General features: G+C 46.9%; 2 protein-coding genes across 2 annotated transcripts; one reads left to right on the forward strand and one right to left on the reverse strand.

The window, feature by feature from the left end:
- Window positions 1-1,929: 1,929 nt before the first annotated feature.
- LOC104506948 (cortexin-2-like) lies at window positions 1,930-2,109 on the forward strand. The gene has a single exon (XM_010148082.1). The coding sequence runs from the start codon at window positions 1,930-1,932 to the stop codon at window positions 2,107-2,109; it is 180 nt and encodes a 59-aa protein (XP_010146384.1).
- Window positions 2,110-13,229: 11,120 nt separating this feature from the next.
- Window positions 13,230-23,978, reverse strand: FAH (fumarylacetoacetate hydrolase (fumarylacetoacetase)). The gene is made up of 9 exons (XM_010148080.1): window positions 23,872-23,978; window positions 22,985-23,037; window positions 21,666-21,765; window positions 20,824-20,954; window positions 19,998-20,073; window positions 19,356-19,402; window positions 18,277-18,378; window positions 17,122-17,239; window positions 13,230-13,342 (listed from the first exon to the last, which is right to left on the reverse strand). Exons 1-9 carry the CDS (start codon window positions 23,885-23,887, stop codon window positions 13,263-13,265), a joined length of 723 nt encoding a protein of 240 aa, XP_010146382.1. The 5' UTR covers window positions 23,888-23,978; the 3' UTR covers window positions 13,230-13,262.
- Window positions 23,979-24,476: the final 498 nt, after the last annotated feature.

The raw sequence follows: 24,476 nt of genomic DNA on the forward strand, positions 1-24,476 counted from the left end.
TAAATTGGATATTAGGAAAAACTTCAATGAAAGAGTGGTCAGGCACTGGAAGAGGCTGCCCAGGGACGTGGTAGAATCAGCATCCCTGGAGGTGTCCAAGGAATGTGTAGACATAGCGCTTGAGGACATGGTCTAATGGGTACGGTAGTGTTGGGTTGATGGTTGGACTGGATCATCTTATAGGTCTTTTCCAACCTTCGTGGTTCTGTGAAATGGAGCAGTGAGTTTTCTGGGATTAACAAACCCCTGATCAGGCCATGAAAGATTTGAAAGTCTGCCCCCACTCCTCAGAGGTCAAACTTGCTAGTCCATCCTAAGGATGTGACTGGTAAATATATGTAATGTCTGCTTGGTTTCATCCACTTTGTGTCATCAGCTTCTCTCTCATTTCCCTGCTTCAGGACTGGCTGGCACAGGAATTTCTTTTTCCAAAAAAAAAAAAAAAAAAAAAATCTAAACCAAAACCCACAACACATTCCTTGTAGGATCTAGGAGGTGGCGAGATGGGAAAACAGCTTAAAAAGGGGTAAAATATGAGACTGAGACAACGAACTTTTAAAATAAAGGGTCCTCAATTCGCCCTGAGACACATTCTCAGCGCACAAGAGTTCCAGAGCCACTGGGACACCCGCTCACAGCAGGCACAGCACCATGCTGCAAGAGCACGATGCTCCAGCCAGATGTGAATTGAAATAGCCCTTCCAGCACCATCAGCTCACTGGAAATGTAACCAGCGAACTTGGCTGTATGAATAAAACCTCTACCTGAGATTTCCTTACGGCATTAATGTAGTTACAGAGAGAAACTGAGCCATTTGATACTCAAGTTTCACCCAGTTCCCCCTATCGTTCAATATCTTCTCTTTCCCATCTCTCTTTTCCAAATGAAACAGGGATCATTTCTCAGGTTGGTTATTCCTTCTGATGTGAATTACTTTTGTTGTTGTTGTTTTAAAGAGGCATTCCACATTCCTGTTCCTTTACAGTAGAAAACTCAACACTTCTACCTCTTACCTTGACCAAATGTGAATGTCAGGAAAAGTTTCCCCCATTCCTGGGCAGTGACTCAGTTCCAAGGGTCAGGTCAGCTCCTCTCCTTCAGCATCATCGTACAAAGCAATTGGTGTTAGCAGCTAATGAACTATCCAGAGGCAAATTTGCAGAGGCAGAAGGGAGCCAATCTCTGCTGAAGCCTTTCTGATTATGGATTCAGATGATGAGGTCGGAAGAGACCTTCAGCTAGGCAGACATCTGCATCAAATAAAACCATCCTTGTACTAATCACATACTCATCTGTACCTCTCTGGGTGATAAAGCATACACTTAAAAATTATATTGCTCCTAAAAATCTTCTATTGCCTGGAGAACCCATGAATACCAGAGATTAAATGTTATGGAAAAAAAGTATGCATAATTTTCACTTTGCTTTGTGCCAGTGAGAGACAGGGAATGTTTGGACAGAGAGGAAAATTGGGATAGAAACAGTCTGCTCTGCCATTTGTCTGCTCTTTCACACTAGCAGAGTAGAGGAAATATTTTTATGACTGGGAACTGCTGAGACAAGAACAGTGTCTGTACGTTGGAAGAGGTGATATTTCAAGTGGATAGTGTTCATTCACCCCTGCTTCTCTTTTCTTCTTTAACGTCTCTTTTTATTGTCTAATATTTTAGCAAGAAGCATTCATGGGCTAAATTAAAGCGGTGATGAGGTTTCCCCTGTTCACAGCTCTTACAGTTACTTGAGCTATGACATTTCCAGTGGGTTTACTTTCCTGCAAGAACCTATCACAGAGATTTTCTCTTTCCAGTTCTACCCTCAAGTTTCCTCATCCTCAGGGGCAAGAACAGCTTGTCTGACACCATGTTTGTTTTGCAGGTGGTCAATGATGTTAGAAGTAAACACAAACCCAGATGAAGAGCGGCAGAAGCAATGGAGGGACCAACCCCAGAGCCTGTGTACGTTGATGTGGACAAGGGACTGACGTTAGCATGCTTCGTCTTCCTCTGCCTCTTCTTGATTGTGATGATTATTCGCTGTGCAAAAGTCATCATGGACCCTTACAGTGCCATCCCTACATCTACGTGGGAGGAGCAGCATCTAGATGACTGAAAGGACTTCTCTAGGCAGAGCCATATGGCCTTTTCCCGCTGGGAGGGCTGACACACAAACGGCCATTTTCAGATATGCAGGGCAACGGCCATATCTCTAAGAGCACGTAGTGTAAATGATTCTTACTCAACAGATCAGGATATCAGCAAGCCATTCTGGCAGCACAGTTTAATACTAGAGCCATAAAATGCTACAACCCAGGAGGCCTTTTCCCGCTGGGAGGGCCATTTTCAGATATGCAGGGCAACGGCCATATCTCTAAGAGCACGTAGTGTAAATGATTCTTACTCAACAGATCAGGATATCAGCAAGCCATTCTGGCAGCACAGTTTAATACTATGCAGCAACCCGTATCTTACTGAAAGCAGTTATCATTGTAACTCCAGTAGCACAAGACTCTCCAGACTTTTCCTAATATAACTCTCAGTCTAGCACAGTTCACCTTTCCCTCAATAGCTCCCACAAACCCAGAGTAGCCATCAGAATGTGGAAAAGCAGCCAGACACTTTTGTCTTTCCTGAAAATAGATTGCTTCAAATATCTTCCTCAGTCATATTTCTGTTTTGAAAAGGCCCCGATTTTATAATTTTGTATACCAAAGCATCACTAAGTAGAAGCACGGAAGCAGCCCTGGCTAGGTAGGGTCATATGAGCAGATTTATTCTCGACTCACTTGGCTCTACAGACACACTCCCTACCCACCACAGTTGTATTTCCACTGGTCGGGGTACAGAAGCACTCAGACCATGGTTCCCAAGGGGGTCACGGACTACGGTTGACCCCTTAGAACCACCTTGCTCCAGCCTACTCATGAAACACTAGGCATTTTATCATCATCCATGGGCCCGTGGATTAGCCAGATGTGTCAGCCCACTTCCGATGAGCTTGGTAGCCACCAGAAGTCCATGGAGCAGCACTTGGACACTGCTGGTTTCAACTACGTAGATCTTGCTGTGATTTTCAAAGGGTGACTCCACAGGCAACTTCATCCATCTTTTGTTTCAGGTGCATTTCCATGGGATAAGACAGGGATAGGATGACAGAGAAAATAAGCAGGGACACACAGCTCCTAGCTTTGTCACTCAGAGAGATTCCTCAGCACAACAGTTACAGCAACATACAATAATACGCATTCTACCTCAGGTAAATTCAGCACCTTCAAAGGAAGAATTTCCCCACAAATTTGTAAGGTGAATAGCTGTACATTCCCTTCCCTCAGTTCATTAAGACAGCCATTATGCAAGAGCTTAAGTGACTAGGGGAGCTTTAGTAATTTATTATTTACTTTTTAAACAGTGACGCCTGAGGGATTCCCATGTCCTCCATTCCCCATAAGGTTTGCTCACAGCTGCCTTTTTTAGTGACTACACGTTTGGCTTAAGGGATTGTGAGGAGCTGGGGAAGCAACACAGAGTAGGTACTGCAAGCACAAGCAGCATCATGAGCAGACAAGACTTGAAAGCACAAATCTGCAAGAAGGACACTTCACTGTTTCTCCTCTTCCTTAACATCCTACCTGACCTCTAGGTTCTTGCCATAAGGCGGTGCACAGTGGGCAAGAAAGGTAGAACCAAGGTTGGGGCAAGGACATAGACTTTGTAGTTACTATTTTCAGCTCTGCCAGAATTGTTTGATGATAACACAAGTCACTTCTTCATGTGCCTCAGTCGACACATCAGTGAAATGGGTACAATATTAACTTGTCTCACATTGTTTTGTCTGTCTCATAATACCAGAAAGCACTTGGAGAGCCTCAGACAGGGACAAAGAAATAAGGTATTGATTTACAACTCTTCTCTGTGACACTAATGGGGAAGGTCTGAATCTCAGTACACAGCAAGGGAAGTTCTCCCCAGGCAGAGGATTTCTCCAGACCTCCCTTTACTCTCTCATTAAGATTGTAGCATTTTGAGTCATGCCGAATGGCACCTGGCTTTGTTGGATATTCCAATGATTTCTGAAGACAGTCTGGATGTAAGGTGCTGAGCACTGTTATTACAGAGTTCCCAAAATAGCAGGCTATGAGGCATGTGGACATTTTTGCATGGATCCTTGGGCTGCACAATTTTTGCTAGTCTCTGTTGTAGGAGATCCTATTCAGGAGGCAGGAGATTTGAGGATTGGCTTTAATCCTGCCATTCTTAGATTTCCACTGCTTCAATTACGCACTGCGGATTGCTCATCAGACAGTTATTTAGCCTTGGTTTCTGCTAGCCAGTTAATCACCAGTAAAAGGACTTTTCCAAGCGTGAATGTTCATGTTCGCCATACTCTGAGCAAATGCACTGATCTCTCCTTCCTGAGTATGTCTACCTGTACCATAGGAATTGGGTGCCCTAGCTTGAAGGAGGTTGATTCTGTTCCCTGGGCTGAAGTTTAGAACTCATTTTTTATCACTAAGTCTCCTATCCCACCTTGATACTAGTGGGGCCACTTACTGAATAAACCAAAAAACCCTCCAAAATAAATCTATCTCCAAGCTAGAGATGCTTCCACTTTGCAGACTACCTGCCTGCGTTCACAGCTGATGCAGAACAAGCCCAGAGCTGTCATCACTCCTCCCAAAGCCAACACCCCACTCAGTGTTTATCTGCATGCAGAACTCTGACTTTATGATACGTCACTGATAAGCCCCTGTTCAGCTGAGGGCTTACGCACGTGCTTAAGTTTAAGCCTCTGAGTAGGCTGCCTGACTACGCAGAGAACAGGATCAGCCCCGTGCTGTGTCCTTCGCAGGGCAGGGACAGCAAGGCACAGCCCTTGCAGGATCAAAGCCTGGGTGAGAACAAAGCATTACAAATGCCGGGGAAGCAAATTAACAAGTTTGCTTTGCAAGAATGTTTGTCACTTCTTTTTCTTTCTCTGTTTGTCCAGCTGTTCAAACCATTTTGTGGACTTTCCTGAAGATCCTAAAGGAAAGATCCCTATGGGAAGCTCTATTTTCTAACAGAAAGGTACTTATCATCCTGGCATAGCCTGTCAAGACCATCCTTCTGTTGACAAAAAAGGTCTCTGTAAGCATCTACATATTCATGTCCAACCTTTTCACGTGACTGTGTAAGAGTCAACGCAATTGTTTTATCTAGACAATGTAAACGCATCCTGACTTCTGCCCTCCCCCACTGGTTACATCACGCCACCTCACTGCCCTTTAATCAAAAGCAATACAAAACATCATGCTGAAAGCAGAACTTTTTTCCTCCTTGCACGGGGAGTGGGGACTTGTCCACCCGAGGTGCATTGCTGCGGCTCCCACCCGATGTCGGCCCCCCGAGTCCGGTCGGCAAGGCTGCGCTCACCGCCACTGCACGGTCACCCCTAGCAGGGGCTGCATCGCTGGGCTTGGCAGTAATTTCAGCTGCATGCAACAAGTGCCTCTGCCAGTTTTATTTCTTTTGTAAGCATTCTGCCATACTACCAGCAATTGCACTCAGAGGAAATAATTTAAACTTGTTGCAAGTGTATTTATCTAACGCAATAAACAGCTTCAACGTGGAAAGCCTTCTTGTTGTCTGTTGCAGTTCACTTCCAGTGGCCAGGATCTCTTAAAAACCACCCACAACACAACAACATGATTTTCAAGGAATATATATGCTCCTGGCAGCCCTCCTGGGAGCGTGAGGGCAGAGAACCATTCCCTACAAATTCTCAGGAGCTCAGGACAGAGCTGATGGAGCTCCAAGCATTCCTGTGGCTCTGCTGGGAGGTCAGCAGTGAGGCAGCTGCAGTTCACTGGGGGACTGCAGCGTGCCGTGTTTCAGCAATTCGTTATCGGTAACAAATTGCATACCAAAAGAAACAGCGCCATGGAGACTAGAATCCCTCCTGCTAGCAGCTGACAGTAAAGAGCATGGAGCATCTGTGGAGTCTCTTTGAAGAAGGCACAGAGTATGGAATACACAGCGTAAAAAATGCCCAGGGAACTCGTCCTCTTGGAAAAGATGAAGAGACAAATTGCTAATTCTTTCATCTTATAAAAAAACTGTTGCCTGAAAGCTGGGCACTTTATATATCTTCTTGTCCCTGCAGCAAGCCCTCTGGCACATGGACCTTTGTGCCTGAAACCCAGTTTGCCTCAAAGACAAAGCCCCACTGATAAATCATTAGCCATGCCCCAATGAAAACCAGAGGCTGGCATCTTTACGCTATTTTCAGAGCAGCTACTACAGCTAACATAAGAGTACTCCTGAACTGAAGCCAGTAGTGGCTGGATTTGGCCAGCCACCCTGGAGAACTGTGTGCATAAAGGTTTTCCTGAAAGGAACAGGGACCAATGCTCACCAGGGAGCGGCACAAGTGATGCTGCTGCAGACTATCCCATCCGAAGGTGTCCCCAACTTGCTGGGGCATTACAGGTCTCAACGGGGAACCTTAACTCATGTTACTAGAGCTCAGAGGTCAACTCAGCTCAGGACTTTGATGGGGAAAACGCTCTCCTCAGACTCTGGTAATCTCCATGGCACAGACAGGGAGGCTGGTGAGGACAGCAGTAATCAGCTATCTAATGGGTTCACTTTAGCAGCCAGTGACCCAGCGTCATGGTTTAGCACCAGTAAGCAACCAAGTACCACACAGTCACTCAATTATCTCTCCCCCTCCTCCACCCAGCATGATGATGGGAGAGAATTAGAGGAAAAAGATAGAAAACTTGTGGGTTGAGATAAGAACAGTTTAATAAATAAAAGTGAAATAAAATAATTATACTAACAATACTAATATGTAATGAAAATACTACGGCTACAAGTTATAATAATATGTAATAAACAAAAAAGGAAAAAAGGAAGGAAAGCAAAACTATGCAACTGCTCAACACCAGCCAACTTATGCTCAACCAGCACCCGAGTAGTGATTTTCCCTCATGGCCAACTACCCCAACTGAGCATGACATTTGATGGCATGAAATATCCCTTTGGTCAGTTTAGATCAGCTGTCCAGGCTGTGTCCCCTTACAGCTTCTTGTAGAAGTAGTGAAGCATCTGTGGGGTCTCTCTGAAGAAGCCACAAACTATGGGATACACTGAGTAAAAAGGGCCCAGGGAACTCCTCCTCTTCAAAGAGACAAAGAAGCTGGGAATGCAGGTGCAGTATCAGAAACTGAAAAAGTCCTTGACTTGCTACAAACACTCCTCAGCAACAACTAAAATCATCACCATTATCAGTATTCTTCTCAGCACAAATCCAAAACACAGCCTCATACTAGCTACTGTGAGAAAAATGAACTCTATCCCCACTAAAACCAGCACACCCACAAAACAGTGAGTGTATGAGACGAAGGCAGTGCCTTTTCAAGACAGCTCCAAATTAAACTTCCATGGATCCAGACTGATGCCATCCCCCATGAGCTCTAAGCAACAACTGAGCCTACAAAGCCTTGAGTTTCTCCACCCGGAGAGACACAAGGGCAGTGGTGACGCCGTGACCTGCATGCAGACTGAGCTGAGGCAAGGAGCCAGCCAACGTGGCAGTGCACGGAGTGACACCCATGCACCAGCTCCCCTCTCCCACCCCCAGCTCAGGCCTGGATCTGCACTAGCCATTGGCTCAGCAGGACTGTCACAATGGCTTTGTCTGAACTGCCCATGGTGCAAAAACCCTGTTAAACGCAGACTGGAAAGTTTAAATCCATCTTCTCCCTTTCCTTACCCTCTCTGACCTTGTCAACCCAGATTTGCCAGGCTTCAAACCACTTGTCTTAATGGTCTCATGGCTTTACAGCTCAGGTGACTTGATTTAAATAAAGGATATTAAATCCCCAGTGTTAACCATGTCTTAATGCTGAAATGGGAATTCTTGATTTCAGTCAATGTTCACTTGCATTTGCACCTTTGTTTTTTCTAAAACTGGTTTTGTCAAATGTGGTTGACACCCTTTGGCCACTACTTCTTCTTGCTAACCAGGAGCAAAAATCTTCCCACAGATACATTTTTAAAGCAATACCTGGTTTAAGAAACCTGGATGCATTTATTCTCAATGCACAATGGCGTTAGGAAATGTTGAACGATACACTTCCTAGTTACAAAGCTCCATGTTTTGTATGGGGACTTGGCCAGTCAGCTCCTGGAGTGAAACAAGAAATCAATCCAAATTGTATTAAAATTGCATTAAGTGTGCTGAAGCTATAAGGAAAGCAAAGTTTTGCCATACATATTTCATATTTAAGACTAATCGGATTTCTCTAGCAGCAGCCGTATTGCCTCTGCAGAGCAAACGAAGTGCCTGGTAGAGCCGAGTGGGCAGCAGAGCTGGGCACCCCACCAGCCCCCGAGGCAGCCCCCAGAGCAGGGTCCTGGGACATGGCAGCTCCAGGGAATCCATCCCTCCGCAGGGCAGGGGAGCTGCAGGTCCCAAGCCCTGAAGCACAGCTGCCCTGGACCCAGCACACAGCGAGGAGGGGGACAGGAAACTCCCCCTGCACTTGCAGGCCCCAACCAAGCCCTTAATGTTTGTTGGTGTCGACCCTACAAGCTGAGGTCTGCTCAGCCCCTGCCAGGGACTTCACTCCTGCAGCATTTCCCTTAAGCACCAACTGTGCCCCACCAGCTCTCTTACAGCTGCCAACTAGACAATATGGAGCAACTGGAGTAAAAATTAGAAAGCACAGGTCTGTAATTAAAGCTCCATGGAAAACTAAATGTGTGCAACAGAGAAAGCCTTGACATGAAGTTGTTCTTGGGAATGAGGGGACAGGAGAAGGATGAACAGCTCACAGCAGTTTGGCGTGAGCCAGCACAGTACTTCAGCATGTCCCTCGCGTCCTTCCAAAGCCTTCAATCAGTTTTAATATTCCAGAAATTATCTCCTTCTTTCCCACTAAGCAGCAATTGTGTGGGCATCCTGAGCAGAAGCAGCAATCAAGCCTGAGAAATGGCCTTAGTGCTTAAAGCCAAACCCAACGTGAATATCACCTACTAGCTCTCTCCTTCTTCACAAAGTCACTACCTTGACCCTGAATGGCTACTGAAAAAGCATTTTACTTTATTACTGACTGGTTAATGAAGGAATTATGAATGTTGCTGATCTGAACATTTTCTTCGAAACTCATTTTTTTTCCCCATGATATCGCATCCATTTCTAATTAGAATCTCTGCAGAAAACTACTTTTGGTGAAGAATGCCAGCATTTCACACAGAAAATCCATTGTTTCCTTTAAATTCTGAAATACGCTTTAGGGCTTTATTCCCTGCTTTTCTTCTGACACTTAATTATACCAACAGCATTATTATAAATTATGCCCAGCTTTTGCATTACACACCAACCAGACGATGCTTTGATCTGTAAGAAAATGCATCTCAAACAGACGCTGCCCTTAGTTGTCTCACCAGCAAAATAACAAATCCAGATGAAATACTACCAGGCAGTATGATTCATTGCGTGTATGACCGCCCTTTGAAAAGGCGGTCTGACACAGAAGCACCACCCACGTCCCCCCCACACCTTTCATCCCACATCTCTACGTTACTCACGCCCAGGATCACTGCGCTCCAGCACAGCTCACTTCTGGGAACTGCCAACCTCTAGGAAACAGCCGGCCAGCAAGAAGGATGCTCCAGGCAAGCCTAAAAGCCCTGGTTTCCATTTACACATGCATTTCCCTTTCCTCCGGTCAGGAAAGCAGGGTCTCTTCCCACCCAACATTGCATGATTCTGAACAAGGTCGCCCAGGTGTCTGATGCAGCAGAAATGTTTTATATTTTCCCTCCTGGCCTCTGGAGACCCAAGGAGGAATTTCTTTTCTTACACCCAGGTCACAAACCTGGTTCAACAACAGGGCAAAGGAACTCTCAGATTGATTTTTTTTTCTTTCTTTACTTTTTTATGGTTGCTGGAAGCCAGGATGTAAGCAAACTAAGGAAAACAGATTTAAATCAAATTAAAACTAATAACCTCTAGTAGCAGAGAGCCACGCTCGAGCCTAATTGCAGCAAAAATTCCCCGAAGTGGAGGGAAAGCTCTTTCTAGAGGGTCAAGCCAGTTGAAATAGCAAACACAACCTTTCCTATGCATCAGGTCTGCATGCTGAACTGACAGCACCCAAACTGAAGCATCGTCCTGCTCCAAGAGCCTCCCCTGTCCCCCACTGTTCAGCTTCACCCCTACCCTGCAGACACCTTCTTCCTGAAACAAGATGGTGCTCCATGACCTTCAATTTAAAGGCCAAATGTGTGAAGTGGTCACGTTACCCCAGGGGAGGTAGAGCAGGTGGGAAGTTCCTGGAGCACCCGGCTGCTTCCCAAAACTGTTGGAGCTTGCTGCCTCCCCAGGCAGGGGATGCTGCTGTGGTTGTAGCACTGCTAGACCTAGGAATGATGTTTTAAGGACAGCACTGCACATCGCAGCATGGACACACCCTTCATCTGTCCCTTGACACGGGGCACCCTGGCAGGGGTGAGGATCGGGGGTGCTGGTGGGTCTGGGCTTGCTGTGCCCAGCTGTGGGCCTCCTTCTCCCCAGCACCCACCTGAATGAAGCCCACTACCTTCTCCTGGGGTGAAAAGAAAGTGGCCTTGGGCATAAAAAATTTCTCTCCTTTCTTGGCATCTCTTGGCTTTTTGGCCCCCATCCATGCAGCAGGCAGCAGATGTTTCTGTGCTCTCTCCTGAGTGAGGTTTTGGACTTTCTCCAGATCACCTCTGAAACCTGCTCTCAGAGCTGTGTCTGAGCTCCTTCCCAGAAAATATCCACCTTCTGGGAACCTGGGACATCTCCAGCTGTCCCCAGGCTAGAGAGGCTCAGCTCTGTCACTTCGAGGTCACAGGCAGGACCTTACCACCGCCACCCATCCCCAGCATGGTGTGGGGATGCTTGACCAGACGGGAGGTGCTGTGACCCTGGGATGGAAATCGTAGCCACAGCAGATGCAAAGCCACTCTCCTCCCGCAGAGCCAGGGGTGTGGATGGCAGCCTGGCTCTGGGTCGGGACCCAGCCTGGGGACATTCCCATCTGGGTGCCTCTGTCCTGCCAGGGTTTGGTTTGCACAGGGCAGCCAGCACCACTGACCCTCCAGCCTGTGCGAGCAAGGAGTGCAATTTCCAGGGTCAGCAAGAACTGCAGAGCCCTGGGGTGGATGTCCTCTCCGTGGGTGCCCCACTCTCCTCAGGCGTTGCATTTCCAACACATCAGATACAGCAAGGTGAGGCATGGATGTTGCTGCTGACGAGAAAATTCTACATGGGGAGGAGAAAATTCTATACTTTCTGTGCCCTCCTGCTGCTGCCAGGCGTAAAGCCAGGCTGTGCTCAGGGAAACCGTGTGAGTTATTTCTAAATCTCCAAGAGAGAAGGTGTCAACCTGTGGTTGTCCTTTGAGGTCAAATGAGAGCACAAAGCATCCCATATATCGACAACCAAGCCAGAGTAAATTAAATAATAGCTTTTCTTTGATAAACAGCAATGAGCCACTGTTTTCCTGGCCAGGTCATTCTTCCTGGTGATAGTGGAATGTCATAAGCTAAAAATTTAAATTGATCTGGGGGTGATGATCCTCCAAGTATTGTTATTTAAGGGGACTACTATTACTGCACACTGGAAGAGAGCCCATTTCATGAACATGCCCAGTTAGCAGTGATTTATCTGCACTGCCATATTTTTTCATTAATCTTCATTACAAATACATTTTTCTCTCCTGCGTGGCCAAGAGGTTCACATCCCCGATGGGCACCGGGTGCTGCCCAGGATGGCATCAAATACAAGCATGGCCCACACCACCAAAACTCCCCGGCAGACCTCGGGAGGAGCGAGAGGACAGCCACAGGAAAGCAGCAGCCCCTCCCTCATCCTGCTGTCACTGCATGAAGCCAGCAGCCTCATCAGGCTCTTCACTTTGAGGACCAAGCAAATATTTAACAAGTTCCCCTTGCACTGTACCAGAGTTCATTATCCAGTCTCCTGAGCTCCTTCAGTCAGTAATATCCCCTAATTGATGTGATTTGGCACTTGGCCATAGAGTTAAATTGATTTGTAGACCAGTGGGAGACAGCAGGTGCCCTTTACACTTGAGAAAAGGGGCACGTGGACTTTGTTTACTGCCTGCTGCACGGGGATGCCAGAGCAAGAGGCGGCTTTTAGGAGTGCAGGAAGGGGATCTGCCCCCTCGGTGTCCTCCTACAGCAGCATCTCTTAGGTCAGAAGATGTGACAGCCACCGGTGAGCACCTAGGGATCACTCCAGCCATGAAATCCTCTCTCCCTGGTGCACAGGGCAAGAGAAATGGGGAATTCCCTTCTCTACAACAAGGTGCACGAGGTATCTCCATGCTCTCTTTTGAAGGGTGCCCCAGCACGGACTCTCAGCTCAGGGCTGGCATCAGTCCTTGTGCTGGGACACGGTACCTCTGCTTGCATGAGGACAGGAGTAGGGACAATGCGCCTGCTCCTGGGGCAAGGGAAGGGCAGCAGCTGTAGGTTACAACCTGCTGGGCTTTATTTCCAGGAACCCCTCAGTGCTGCAGTGTAAGGGTTGAACTCCAAAGCCTGCACACCTTTTCTTTCTAGGATGGCGGAGTTCGGTGCTGAGCCTTCTTGGCCCTCATCAGTTGTTTGCTGGTGGGCTGGGGTTTATTTTGTACAGTACGATTTCTGTTTTCACTGTTTTAAAAGCTTGTTAGCTGCCTAGTACTCTCTGGGTTTGCTTTCCTGTTGCTTTCAGTTGTACTGATTATCACATTTGCAAATTACTTTGTTACAAATTAGTTTAGGGCACAGTCAAGCAACTCTCTCTTACTCAGGATGGTCTACAAGTTTTTATCATCCATATGCATCTCCCCCTTAGGATTTTACCTCCAGCATATTAACAGTGTGGAAAAAAGAAGCCAGCATGCAATCTCAGCTGGTATCATCCACTTAGTACCCTGAATATTTAAGTTTATTTGAAAGTCTCTTTTTATAATTATGAAGAAAATGTAACTGTAGTAGAAGAGCTAAGAATCTCACTCCCTCCATTTCAATAATTTTATTCTCATTCCAAGGATTTTAAGCTAGCAGTTAAATCCTTTTCTTATCGCACCACAGAGCCACTTTCATCTTTAAGACATTTATTGATAATTAAAAATAAGATTTCAATCACTTACATAAAAAGAATAAATCCAAATGAAGCCCTATGACTGTTAGAGGTGTGGGGAGAGATCCTCCTCCCCTGATGTCACCTTACTCCAGTCATCATGGGTCTGACAGGGCTGGAAGGATTCTTCCCGAGCACTGGCCAAATCCGACACGGAAGCCGTTGCCCTGGCAGTAACCTAGGGCCAGAAAACAACAGACAGCTTGTTCTGTAAGGACAGCAGGATTTTACCAGGAATGAAAGTGAATAAAGGCATAAAGAGACCAAACACAAGAGGAAATGTTTCAGAAATGCAATGAGGAGTAAAAAAAAAAAAAAACACCTGGAAGAGTTCAAGTAGCCTAGGAATAGAAAACAAAGAAGAAAAGAAGCACAAAATGTTAAACACAGCAATATGCAAGTTCAGTGAATTGATCAAAGAGCAAACAAGACGTGAAACATTTCTGTTTTCAAACCTAACCTGCAGCATCATCAGTCTAACTGGCAAGCTGGTCTGGCCCAGCCTTGAAATTAATAACGTAAATCTGAATTTTCTTTCTGCAGCAGTAGTGCTGCTCTTGAGACATGGGGATGCTTATAGCAGGAAAAGATGATTACTAAACCCCCTCAAACAGTCAGACCTATCCTTGCAGAATCTGTTTTGCTCACTGAAATAATATCGCTTAGTTCCACGAGAAATTCAGCATCTGACTCAGCATCTTCCTTTATCCTCTATTATATAAACAGGCATTGAAGGTCTGCTGGCTGCTGCTGAAGTTACCGGCCTGTGACAACATCTCGAACTACAGGACGATTCCATCTCCCTACTCCTGCGTGATGGGAGCAATGGTATCAGGACAGAGATGCTGCAGCGCCTCTTGCTGCCCCGGGCTAGGCAGGCTGCTCCAGAGACAGCATCCGATCGCAAAGCTGGAGGTGCAGGAGGGGAGGGGACACAGTCAGGGGCTTCTGGCTCATCTGGGAAGACTATTCTGGGAAGAAACAGCTGAGGAGACCTACTGTAGCTCTCCGCTAACACCAGCTGATCAAAGGAAGGACACAAGTGGCATATGCTGTACTTTAAGGATTGCTTTCACAGTCAGAGATGGATTCTCCTAAAATAATGGAATACATCATCTTCCCTGCATGGGATAAAAACCAGCTGCCTCTGAGAAGCCAACAGGGAGCTGAACAGAACAGACCTTAACTCTAATTCCCACCCTTAGCATGGATCAGTGGAAACTCCTTCGAGGAAGAGGAGGATGGGGTGGGCTCAGGCTGCAGAGCATCAGGCTGTAAGCCACCGTGCAGCTCTCACAGCCAGGCTGAGGTGAAGCCTGCCCAAGGACAGCAGTGTCTGCAAGTGCCTGGGTGACAGCCTGCCCACTGCCACCATCCCAGTCTCCGCTGGGTAGCCCTCGTCCGTCAGCAATGCTTGAGTAAGACGCTTTCAGGCTCAGCTCAGTTTCCATTTGTCTCATTAGGCTCCATTGCCAGCTTTCCCTTGAGCGCCAGCTGATTATTTCAGTCCAGTTTAGTTATCCCCGCTGTCAGCTACGATTTAGAGCAGTACCAAGGAGCAGCACATTCAACCAAACAAGCGCTGTGCTGCCAGCAGCGTCAGCCTGAGCAGGGCCAAGGAGCGGCAGGGAGATTTTTGCAGCCGGCTGCAGCAACCTTGCCTAGCAATTCTCCCTCCCCAAAACACACTTCTTGGGAAAAATATATTTCATTTTATGTGTTAGGGCCCTGAAATAGCTCCCACAAGGGGAGTGAAAATACAAAGTTGGAATGGGAGAGCAGAAATCATGGGTTGGGCACTTGGCAAGAGCTAACAGCACAGCCTCAGGAGAGGATGCAATAGCACCAGCCCTGCCTCACGGGTGCCTTCAGGCACTGGATCTGCCATACATCACTAAATGGGAGCAGATCCCAAACTGTCCCAGCAGACCGCCCCAGCGGCCCCTGGCTCTCGTGAATGGTGCAATGTCCTGATCACTACAACCACAAACTGTTTGCTCATGTAAAATAGCACAGCAGACAGATTGACATGAGTCTGTCCCACTGGGGCAACGGTGCCTACATCCCACTTAACAACAATGTCACCAGGCCATCTTTAAAGACAAAAGACATTTGGGATCTAAAATATTTATTTAAGGGCAGTTCTGGGCATGAAGAAGAACATGGGTCATGGTCTACATCTAGACCCTCAGCTGACCACCTCGCCAGCAACTCCCAAAACTGCTCATTGACAATAAGAATGTCACCAGGTAACTCCAAAGGGACGTTCATAACAACTAACTGTACCCTAATTCAGGGCTGCTGGCTTCGTTACTAGAGAGAGATCTGCACCTCTGGGGAGGGGGGCGGGGTGGGGACATGACAATGAGGTGCTCTGAATTGCTGCAGGAGTGTCTTTTTGCACTCAATGTATAGGGAGCCTCTGGAGAGCAGCGTCTGATGCCTACACAGAATGGTTTGGGTTGGAAGGGACCTTAAAGACCATCCAGTTCCAACCCCCCTGCCATGGGCAGAGACACCCTCCAGTAGACCAGGTTGCTCCAAGCCTCTTCCAGCCTACATGTCGCAGCGGGAATAGTCGCTGGGTAGTTGGAAGACTGAAGGATGCCAGAGGTGCTGGAGACTCCTTGGTTTCACTATCTAGGGCTCTCTCCAATACATCACAATCTCTAGTTGTCTCAGCACCTTCCTCTTCAAAACTGGCAGTACCTCACAGAAACATGTTTTTCAAAGCTATTGCCAAGGTTGCCAGGCAGGAGACGCTGAGGCTTGCCTGCAGCACTACCAAAACTGCCTATAGAGCAGTCACTGGGGGACTGGAACACATCCACACATTATTATTTTTATCACAGGAAATGTCTCAGGTTTTAAAGATTTCTGGGGGAAAAAAAATATATATTTTAGGATTTGGAAAAAAATCCTACCAGTCCTGGTTGGATTAAATAGGCACAGGGAGGTGGACACATACTAGCATCACAGCCATGTGTCCTTCAGGTCACTGCATAGGCATTAGTCACATTTTCGCTGCCCTCAGTCCCATTTGTAAGCATCTTCTTCATCACTTGAGTCATTTGGTTCTCTGTGCAGGCTGTCTCTCATCCCAGCAGCATGATACCGTTGCTCAGAACCTGATGAGGCACTGGCTGGGTCTCATCTGATGATGCACAACATCCCACAAGATATTCTCTAAAAATTCAGGAGGTGACAGCAAAGACACATGCAGGCTTGAATCAAAAGTTTCTCATGGCTGTTCTTGGCAAGTATTTGCCATGCAGGGGCTGACATGATGAGAGGACAGGAAAATATAGATGTGGTTTGCACTAGTGTTTGTATTAAAAAGAAGTAGAAGTGGAATTTTGATCTCAAACCACCAGGGTAGATTTTAATTCATAAAGTCCTTAGTTTCTCAAGATGAAAATGATGGCCCAGCATGAAAGAGCTCTCAAGCCCAGCCCTTTTCAGAGGGGAGCTGGCCAGCTGTCCTAGCAGGCTTCATGCTCTTTCCCACATATTTGGTTTGCAACACACTTCATCATTGAATATGCATATGTTGCAAATGAAATATTATTTGCAAAATACCTTTTTTCAGCATTTGCCAAGCTCTGCTCTGCATGCAAACTGGGACTGTGGTGGCAACAACACATCACCTGCTTCTAGTGTAGGATATTTTTGCCCATAACGGCAAACCTTCCCCATCGTCCCCTCAGCACTCACACACAGGCACAGTAAGATCATTGACTAGTTAACAACACAAATAATCTAATCCAGAAAGTGCTTATTGCAGGGAAACTTCTATCCACCTGCTTTTGTCTCCTGACAGGTAGGATGGACACAACTGTGCCTGCGTGGCAGGCACGTATGGAGCAGCCCATCTCCCCGCCCGGTGCTTACACAAGTGGGATCTGGCTGTGAAAACACGTCCTTGCTGTGCTGTAAGAGCAGCTGCTCGGCCATTACCTGTCAAAATGATTTCATCTCCATCCTGCAGGAATTTACGAGACTGTCCGCTGCCGAGAGGGATTTCTTTTGTTCCGTTCCAGGACAGCTCCAGCATGGAGCCAAAGCTCTCCGGCTCCTGCAGCAAGAGTTCATAAACAAATAAACAGCTTTTTTGTCTCTATTCCTATGGTTCAGACACTTGCTGCTGGGAGTAGACACACAGGTACATTTGCTCTATAGAAGAGAGTGTTGCTGTTGACTTAACGTGGCTTGTTTTCCTGCTTTTGCATTTTAATTGCCTGCTCACTGTAAGCAGTCATGCTCACAGCCGTTACCTGGTGTTCCTGCTTTTGCTTTTTAATTGCCTGCTCACTGTAAGCAGTCATGCTCACAGCCGTTACCTGGTGTGTTTAACACCGTGGCAGTAAAAGTACTTTGGCTCTGCTACAGCAAGAATGGAAACAAACTGAGGGCACTTCTACAAATCCAGCACTTTTATGGAGTCACGTTTCAGAGTTTTATTTACTTTTTGCTCTTCAGAAAAGCAAAGCTGGCACAGGTTTGTAAGTGTCTTTAACGTCAGTCTGCAGCACTATAGTATAGTGGAAGCAAAAATAACTTCAGAAGGGCTCAAAATGGAAATAGAGGTATCCCAGGCTGGAAACAACTTACCTGAGGCTCTTTCAGACAGCCTGAACAGGACTTATGGAACAGGACTTTGCAGAAAGTGCCAGTACCTCACCATCTCTTGCAACAACAGTGCGTATGGCAGTGCAAGGGGAATAGCAACTTGTGAAGTTGGTTCCAGATACGTAATATCTGTAGTATGCACAAACTGAAGTTATACCCACCCACCTTTTACATCCTTAGAAATAAAAAGGCAGCATTTTGTAGAACCTACATGGGCCGCGTGGATGCTTGTGCAGGGAAATTAATTTGCATCTGTAGTAAAATAGCTCTTAGGGAAAGGAACATGAGAAAGATTAAAAACCAAAAAGCAGTAACAAGAGTGCCACTTTACGGTGCAATTCTGGAGCTACCAAAATGCCCAGCAAAGAACTTGAGACATTCCCATGGCTGCTCAAACCAAACAGGCCTTAGACCAAAAGCCCCGCTCAGCCGGTTTTGGATTGCTGACCAGTTCTCCGTGACTATCACCGTTTAAACACTTACGGGTCCGCTGATCGTGCCGGATGCCAGGAGGTCTCCAGGCCTGAGGTCGCACCCATTGACTGAATGATGAGCCAGCTGCTGCTTCATGGTCCAGTACATGTGCTGGAGGAAGGGGGAAGAGGAGGATAAAGCGATGAGGGACAAACCTCTCCGGCATGCCATTAGCCTATGCAGAACATATTGCATTCTCGGGATGATGCTGGTAAGACTGTCCCTAAAGAAAAGTTTCCTTATTTAATCAGGAAGATTCAGCAGCCTCAAAGCAACCTCCACAGTTACTCAGTGCTGCATTTTCAGTAGTTGCTGCAGCCTGGCTGATTGCTTTCTAAATGATAACTAGAAGTTGCTATGTGTGTATAAAACACATACTTTAACATGCAATTTAGTCCTTCAAAATTGCTGTTCTTTCAGCTGGATGTCTTTTCTCCCCTTCTTCCTCTTTATACCAGCACTACTAACCCATGATCCGTGATTAAGTCCGGTATTTTAATGGGTTTATGAAAAAAAAAATCTCCTAATTACTGATTTGCTGACTACTGATTTACTGATTAAGGTAATCACTATGCAAAGGACCAAATGTGAATATGAAATTGGAAAATCCTGCAGGTGGTCCATACACCTCCTGGCTTACAACCCCTCCCATGTGCCCGCAGGGACAGAGCCACCACGCTGCCCACAGAGGGGCTGGGGACAGATCCGGGGTCAGAACAGTGTCACAGCATCTCAACTACCAGCTGCAATGGCAAAGCTGCCCAGCACCACGGCACAGCGAGGGGCAATTCCTTCTGCCTGCGAGTCCTCCGCTCTCCTGCAGCATGAGAACACCACTTACAGTGCTCTGGGCACGCTGAGCAGCAGAAAGAGCTGCCCTCTCCTTCCATGCTCCAGGATTCAGGCATTCCCATCTCAGTAGAGGGATGAACTATCGCCACCCTCCACTCTTCTCCCTCTGTCCCCTACACAAACACAGGCCAGGCTTGACCCTCACCTTGTGAAAAAGTCAGCGTTTGACACTGCCTAAGGCTGGAGCTGATGGCCTTGGCAAGATGTCAAACAAATACAAGATACTGGCATCTTACCTTGAAATTGGATCTGCAGATAGTAGTTGGCACGGTCATTCCTTCTCCTGTGGAAAATAAAACATAAGAAACAGGGAAGCAATTTGTTTGTGCTGGATGAATGACACTGGAGTCTTCTGATTTTACAGATGGATGGAAACTTCCTTTATCATTGTAATCCCTACCAAGAAACAAGGAATAACATTTTTCTTCCCACAAGGGGGCCAGCATTCCATGAAAACAAGTGTGTGGATGGCACCGGGGTAGTATCAAGGTGCCTTTCCTACTCTCTGCTCTACTACAGGAGCAACACCTGACCTACAGGTCAGCAGAGCCTTGAGCTGAGGGTCTGAGCTGGGTTAGCATCTGAATCTCACGTACATCTGCTCTTCCCGTGCCCTGCTTACACCTGCCCAATGCAGGCAGACACCCCAGGGACCCTCCTTGTCGTAAGCTGATCATCTGGGAGGCATTCCCTCCTTGCCACATTGCTGCACAGCCAACCAGGAGCATGAAGAGCTTGGCTACTTTCTCTGACAGGCAACTGGACAAAGATGGAAAAAAAGGACCCCAGAGCAGAGAGCAAGTTTTCTGGACTATGTGATGGTTCTGCCTCCCTTAATTGGCAATTTCAGCTTTACAGCCCACTCAGCGTTACCGCACCTTTAATAGCAACAAAGAGCTTGATGTCGAAAGTGTAGGGTTCTTTATCCTGAAGGTAGGGCAGCGGCTTGGGATCCTAAAAGCATATAAAAGACATCACAGTCTAAACAAACAGAAAGGAAAAATTCCACGGGCCATCCCAGTGACTGTTTTAACCAGGCTGCGCTGCACACCCCACTTACTCCATTGCTCTTGCCCGGGTCATTGCTTTCCTTGCTCTCACACACACACTCTTAAAGACCTTTCTAAACAGACTTAGATCCATTTAACCAGATTCCCTTATCTGCATGTGGGCTCCAGAAGCCCTCTACATGCGTGCTGATCCCAACAAACACAGTGCTCGCACACCTTTGCTCTGTGCCTGCACAGAGAAGACGGAGAGTTCTCTGCAAGACCCTTTATTACCTTTTTCTACTTTAACTAAACATCTACATAATGCAGACAACTGGAAATGCTTGAACAAAGCATTTTGGCTTGAATCCACTCTCTCTCCACTGCTTGCTGGATGCCAAGGACTACCAAACACTAACAAGAAGCTCTCTGATGGGTTTATTTTCCAGATGTTTTGAAGGAGAGGATTTTTCTGCCCGGCTCAGGCAGGCAGGATGACAGCTCAGGGCACCGAGCAGCAGTGTCAGTGGCATCAATGAGCTTTTGAGCCCAAAGGGCCCAGCTTTTCTTCATTTGCTTGGAAGCAGGATCACACTGTTAAACTCTATCAAGAAAGTGCTTGGCACGGGTACAGCTCACTGATTTCTACTGATGGGACCTTCTGAGATTTTTCTAGCACTGCTTTTTCTTTGTTTTAACCTTTTCTCTTGCTAACCTGGACAGGGTTTGGCAACACGAACGGCATGAGAGCTTCCATGGTAACAACCCAAGGAGAGATGGTTGTGCCAAAGCTCTTGCTCAGGAACGGACCCAGAGGAACGTATTCCCATTTCTGGATGTCGCGGGCTAGGAAGAGAAGAATCAAAGCAATGCTGTTGAATGTTTCCTAGGCATTGCAGGGCTGTCACACCTGTGAAAGAGTAACACCGAGAAGTAACCAGCACCCTTTTCCAGCCATTGTGCCCAAATCCTGATTTAAATCCACCCCTTTCAGACCCTCAAACCAATTTTCTCAGACAAGCTACAGCAGGAAGAAAAGTCAGCAATGCTTAAAACAAGTCAGGCCATCCCTAAATAACCAGTATTTTATCCCCAATTTAGTTAATGCTTTTACACCCAGCTAATGGTCCGTGCCAGTCATAGGGCCAATTTCAACTGGTTAACTATGCTCTTGTCTCCTTAAATCTATGCAGAGACTGAGGGATTTGTGATTGCCAAACTCTCTTCCTACTCCTGACACTGAAATCAATCCTCTGTTGAAATCACCAGCCTTAGGGCTGCTCCATCCCTGCTCGGAAGAAACTAGACTGATATTAGCTTTTTCATAAGTAAATAAATCTCCATTAAGCAGCAATTTCTGGTTCTGCTGATTGATTGAAGATGGATTGAGATAGAGCCTCAGAAATGCAAACAGCATTTCATTCCACCCCTTTCAACCATACCCAGCGGTTTCAATGAGCACTATTCTATTATTAAAATATACAATTTACCCCTATCCATGGTTTCTCAGGATGCTGTACACCCCCAACCCCAACAGACGCCCCCAGCACCAGTTACCGCTCCAGTCATTCATAAGGACCATCCCGAAGATGTGCTCATGGGCTCTGCTGATAGGAATTGGCTCCCCATACTTGTTTCCAGGACCTACAAAGAATGCCTGAAATTGGAAAGCAAAATGTTGATTAAGGAAGTTTTTGAAGCTAAAAATCTTTACTTCATGGAGGGTTACATGCACGAGCAACAGAGGCTGCACAGGGTGGTATTGCGCATCACACACAATTACACAAAACACATGGTGTGCTCCCTCTTCCCTTCCATGAAGCTGGCAGGCTTGGAATACTTAAGAGCTAGAGTGTTGATGAGACGGAGTCATTAAATGAGAGCATGACGGTGTCAAAACAGAGGAGTAAAAATGGAGTAAAAATCCTAATCACAACTGATGCAGATTGGGTTTTCCCACTAAGTGACACAGTTGGCTGCAGGAAATTAACAGGAAAGAGTCCAGAGTCATCCAAGGGGATGCTGAACGCAGCTGGAGCCCGTCATGGCAGTGGGGAAGGTGAGGTAAGTGAAGAAACGTACCCACTAGGTAGAACAGGCCATGAGCTTGGTGCCTGACCTGCTCCCTCAGACAACAAACAGCCTGAGCACCTGGTGCAGAAGCCTACAGGGAACCTCAGTTGTCTCTTTCTGCAAACCATGTGGAAGGGTTTTTTTCCAAAGACATCACCAATCTGAATCTGCCCTGACAGCAGCCAGCAGTAAAAGCCAGGCTGCAAAGCACAGCTACGGCAGCACTTCGTGTACCCCACTTCATGGGACTGCCACAATCAGCAATCCCATAATAATTCTGGACCATGCTAAGCCACGAGAGGATGCAGCTTCCAAAGATGTTTTGTCACAACACCCACAGCACAGCTTTCATCTTTCCAGCCGGAAGTACGAGGAGTTAAAATTGCACTCCCAAGAACTGACGGCTTCCTCTGCTCAAGGTGCAGACAGCCCGTACTTCCAAAATCCCCAGTGCCCATTAAAAGATCCTGGCTGAGGTGCCAGTGTGAGCCAGATAACAGGCTCTGGTGCCTGATAAAAAGAATATGCCTGCGTGTTTCCAGGCTAATGCACTGGTGCTCAGATTTGGCCAGACGACTCATTTCTGTTTCAGCAAACCACTCGGTGGGCTAATGTACCCTGCAACTTGCCAGAAGGGAAGGTTTCGACCATAGAAATCTTTGTGGTGTGCTGCACGGACAGCTCAGAAAGAAATGCAGGAATTGACCTTATGAGACATTCAATTTAAAGAGGCTAAACTTACCTTTTCTTCCCTGTTTCTGTTTTAATGTTTTTCAAGTAGTAGGGAAAAAAGCCCATCTTACCATTTCTAACTCAATATCCAGACGCTTACAAGCACCAAACACTGGAGGTTTATCTGTGGAGAGAAGAAAGAGTATTTTACAACAGGGAGGCAGGTGGGGAAATAAAAGTCTCAACCAGAAGAAACAGAGCAGCTGATGCTGCCTGGCATGCACATGAGATGGGCTTATAATCACAGAATTGTTTGGGTTGGAAGGGACCCTAAAGCCCATCCAGTTCCAACCCCCTGCCATGGGCAGGGACACCTTCCACGACCCGGGGTCCCCCCAAGCCTCATCCAGCCTGGCCTTGGACACTCCCAGGGATGGGGCATCCACAGCTTCTCTGGGCAACCTGTCCCAGTGCCTCACCACCCTCTCTGGGAAGAATTTCTTCCTGATATCTAATCTAAACCTCCCCACTTTCAATTTAAACCCATTACCCCTTGTCCTGTCACTACTTTTTACTTTTTTTTTTTTTACTTTTTTTGTAAAAAGCTTCCCCCTTCCAGCTTCCTTGTAGCCCCTTCAGGTACTGGAAGGTGCTATAAGGTCTCCCCGGAGCCTTCTCTTCTCCAGGCTGAACAAGCCCAACTCTCTCAGCCTGTCCCCATAGCAGAGGTGCTCCAGCCCTCGGAGCATCTCCGTGGCCTCCTCTGGACTCGCTCCAAGTGGTCAATATCCTTCTGATGTTGGGGGCTCCACAGCTGGACGCAGCACTCCAGGTGGGGTCTCACCAGAGCAGAGCAGAGGGGGAGAATCACCTCCCTTGACCTGCTGGCCACACTTCTCCTGATACAGCCCAGCCCCTGTCCCAGGCCCTTCCTCTCCACTATTCTGTGATGTGGAAGAAAAATTTTTTAATTTAAAAAAAACCAAGAAGCCACATTAAAAGCCTACCATGGACTCACCATTGTCAGGTCTCATTTGCCCCACTGGTCTCCGGATGGGCGTCCCAGACACCACAACAGATGATGCCCGGCCGTGATAACCGACAGGTAAGTGCAGCCTTGTGAAAGAGCATCACAGAGCATGGGTTAGCTGTCTAAGCATCGCCATCCAGAGCAGATTTTGGGGGTGGGAGTACGACAGGGGTGTGAGGGGAGCGCTCTGCATACATTGACACAGACATTTGCACCTTATTTGCTCCGAGATAAAGATGTGAACAGATTATAATCCAAAGCCATGCAGCTGCCTTAATGCTCTTCCATGCCACTGCTCTACTTCATTCTTTGGAGCTTAAACCCTGCTTTCGTGTCATTCAGCAAAAAAACCATTTCTTAGGTAAATCTCTCTTTGAACCAGAGGGCTGTGTTTCATTGGTGCTGCAATGAAATGCAGCGCAGACTCAGCTAAGGCTGGGGAAATGTGGGTTTAGTTCTGGTATGGAACTCCTGACAGTACAGTTTCTTATTTTTTGTGAACTCATACACTGTCTTCCTGAAAGGCCATTCATCTTAAAAAATTTCATATTGTATTTCATAAAATTTCATACAGGCTGCAGAGGTGGGCCACT

The sequence above is a fragment of the Eurypyga helias genome, unplaced genomic scaffold, assembly GCF_000690775.1.
Source record: "Eurypyga helias isolate BGI_N326 unplaced genomic scaffold, ASM69077v1 scaffold10573, whole genome shotgun sequence".
Lineage (NCBI taxonomy): Eukaryota > Metazoa > Chordata > Aves > Eurypygiformes > Eurypygidae > Eurypyga > Eurypyga helias.

What these genes read in the sequence shown, in the direction of transcription:
- LOC104506948 (XM_010148082.1), top strand. Translation starts at nt 1,930, where the DNA reads ATGGAGGGACCAACCCCAGAGCCTGTGTACGTTGATGTGGACAAGGGA.
- FAH (XM_010148080.1), bottom strand. An exon ending in TGTTGCCAAACCCTGTCCAG is followed by an intron (nt 20,074 to 20,823) that starts GTTAGCAAGAGA and finishes ATATGCTTTTAG; the next exon opens with GATCCCAAGCCGCTGCCCTA. An exon ending in TCTGCAGATCCAATTTCAAG is followed by an intron (nt 18,379 to 19,355) that starts GTAAGATGCCAG and finishes CCCTTCCTCCAG; the next exon opens with CACATGTACTGGACCATGAA.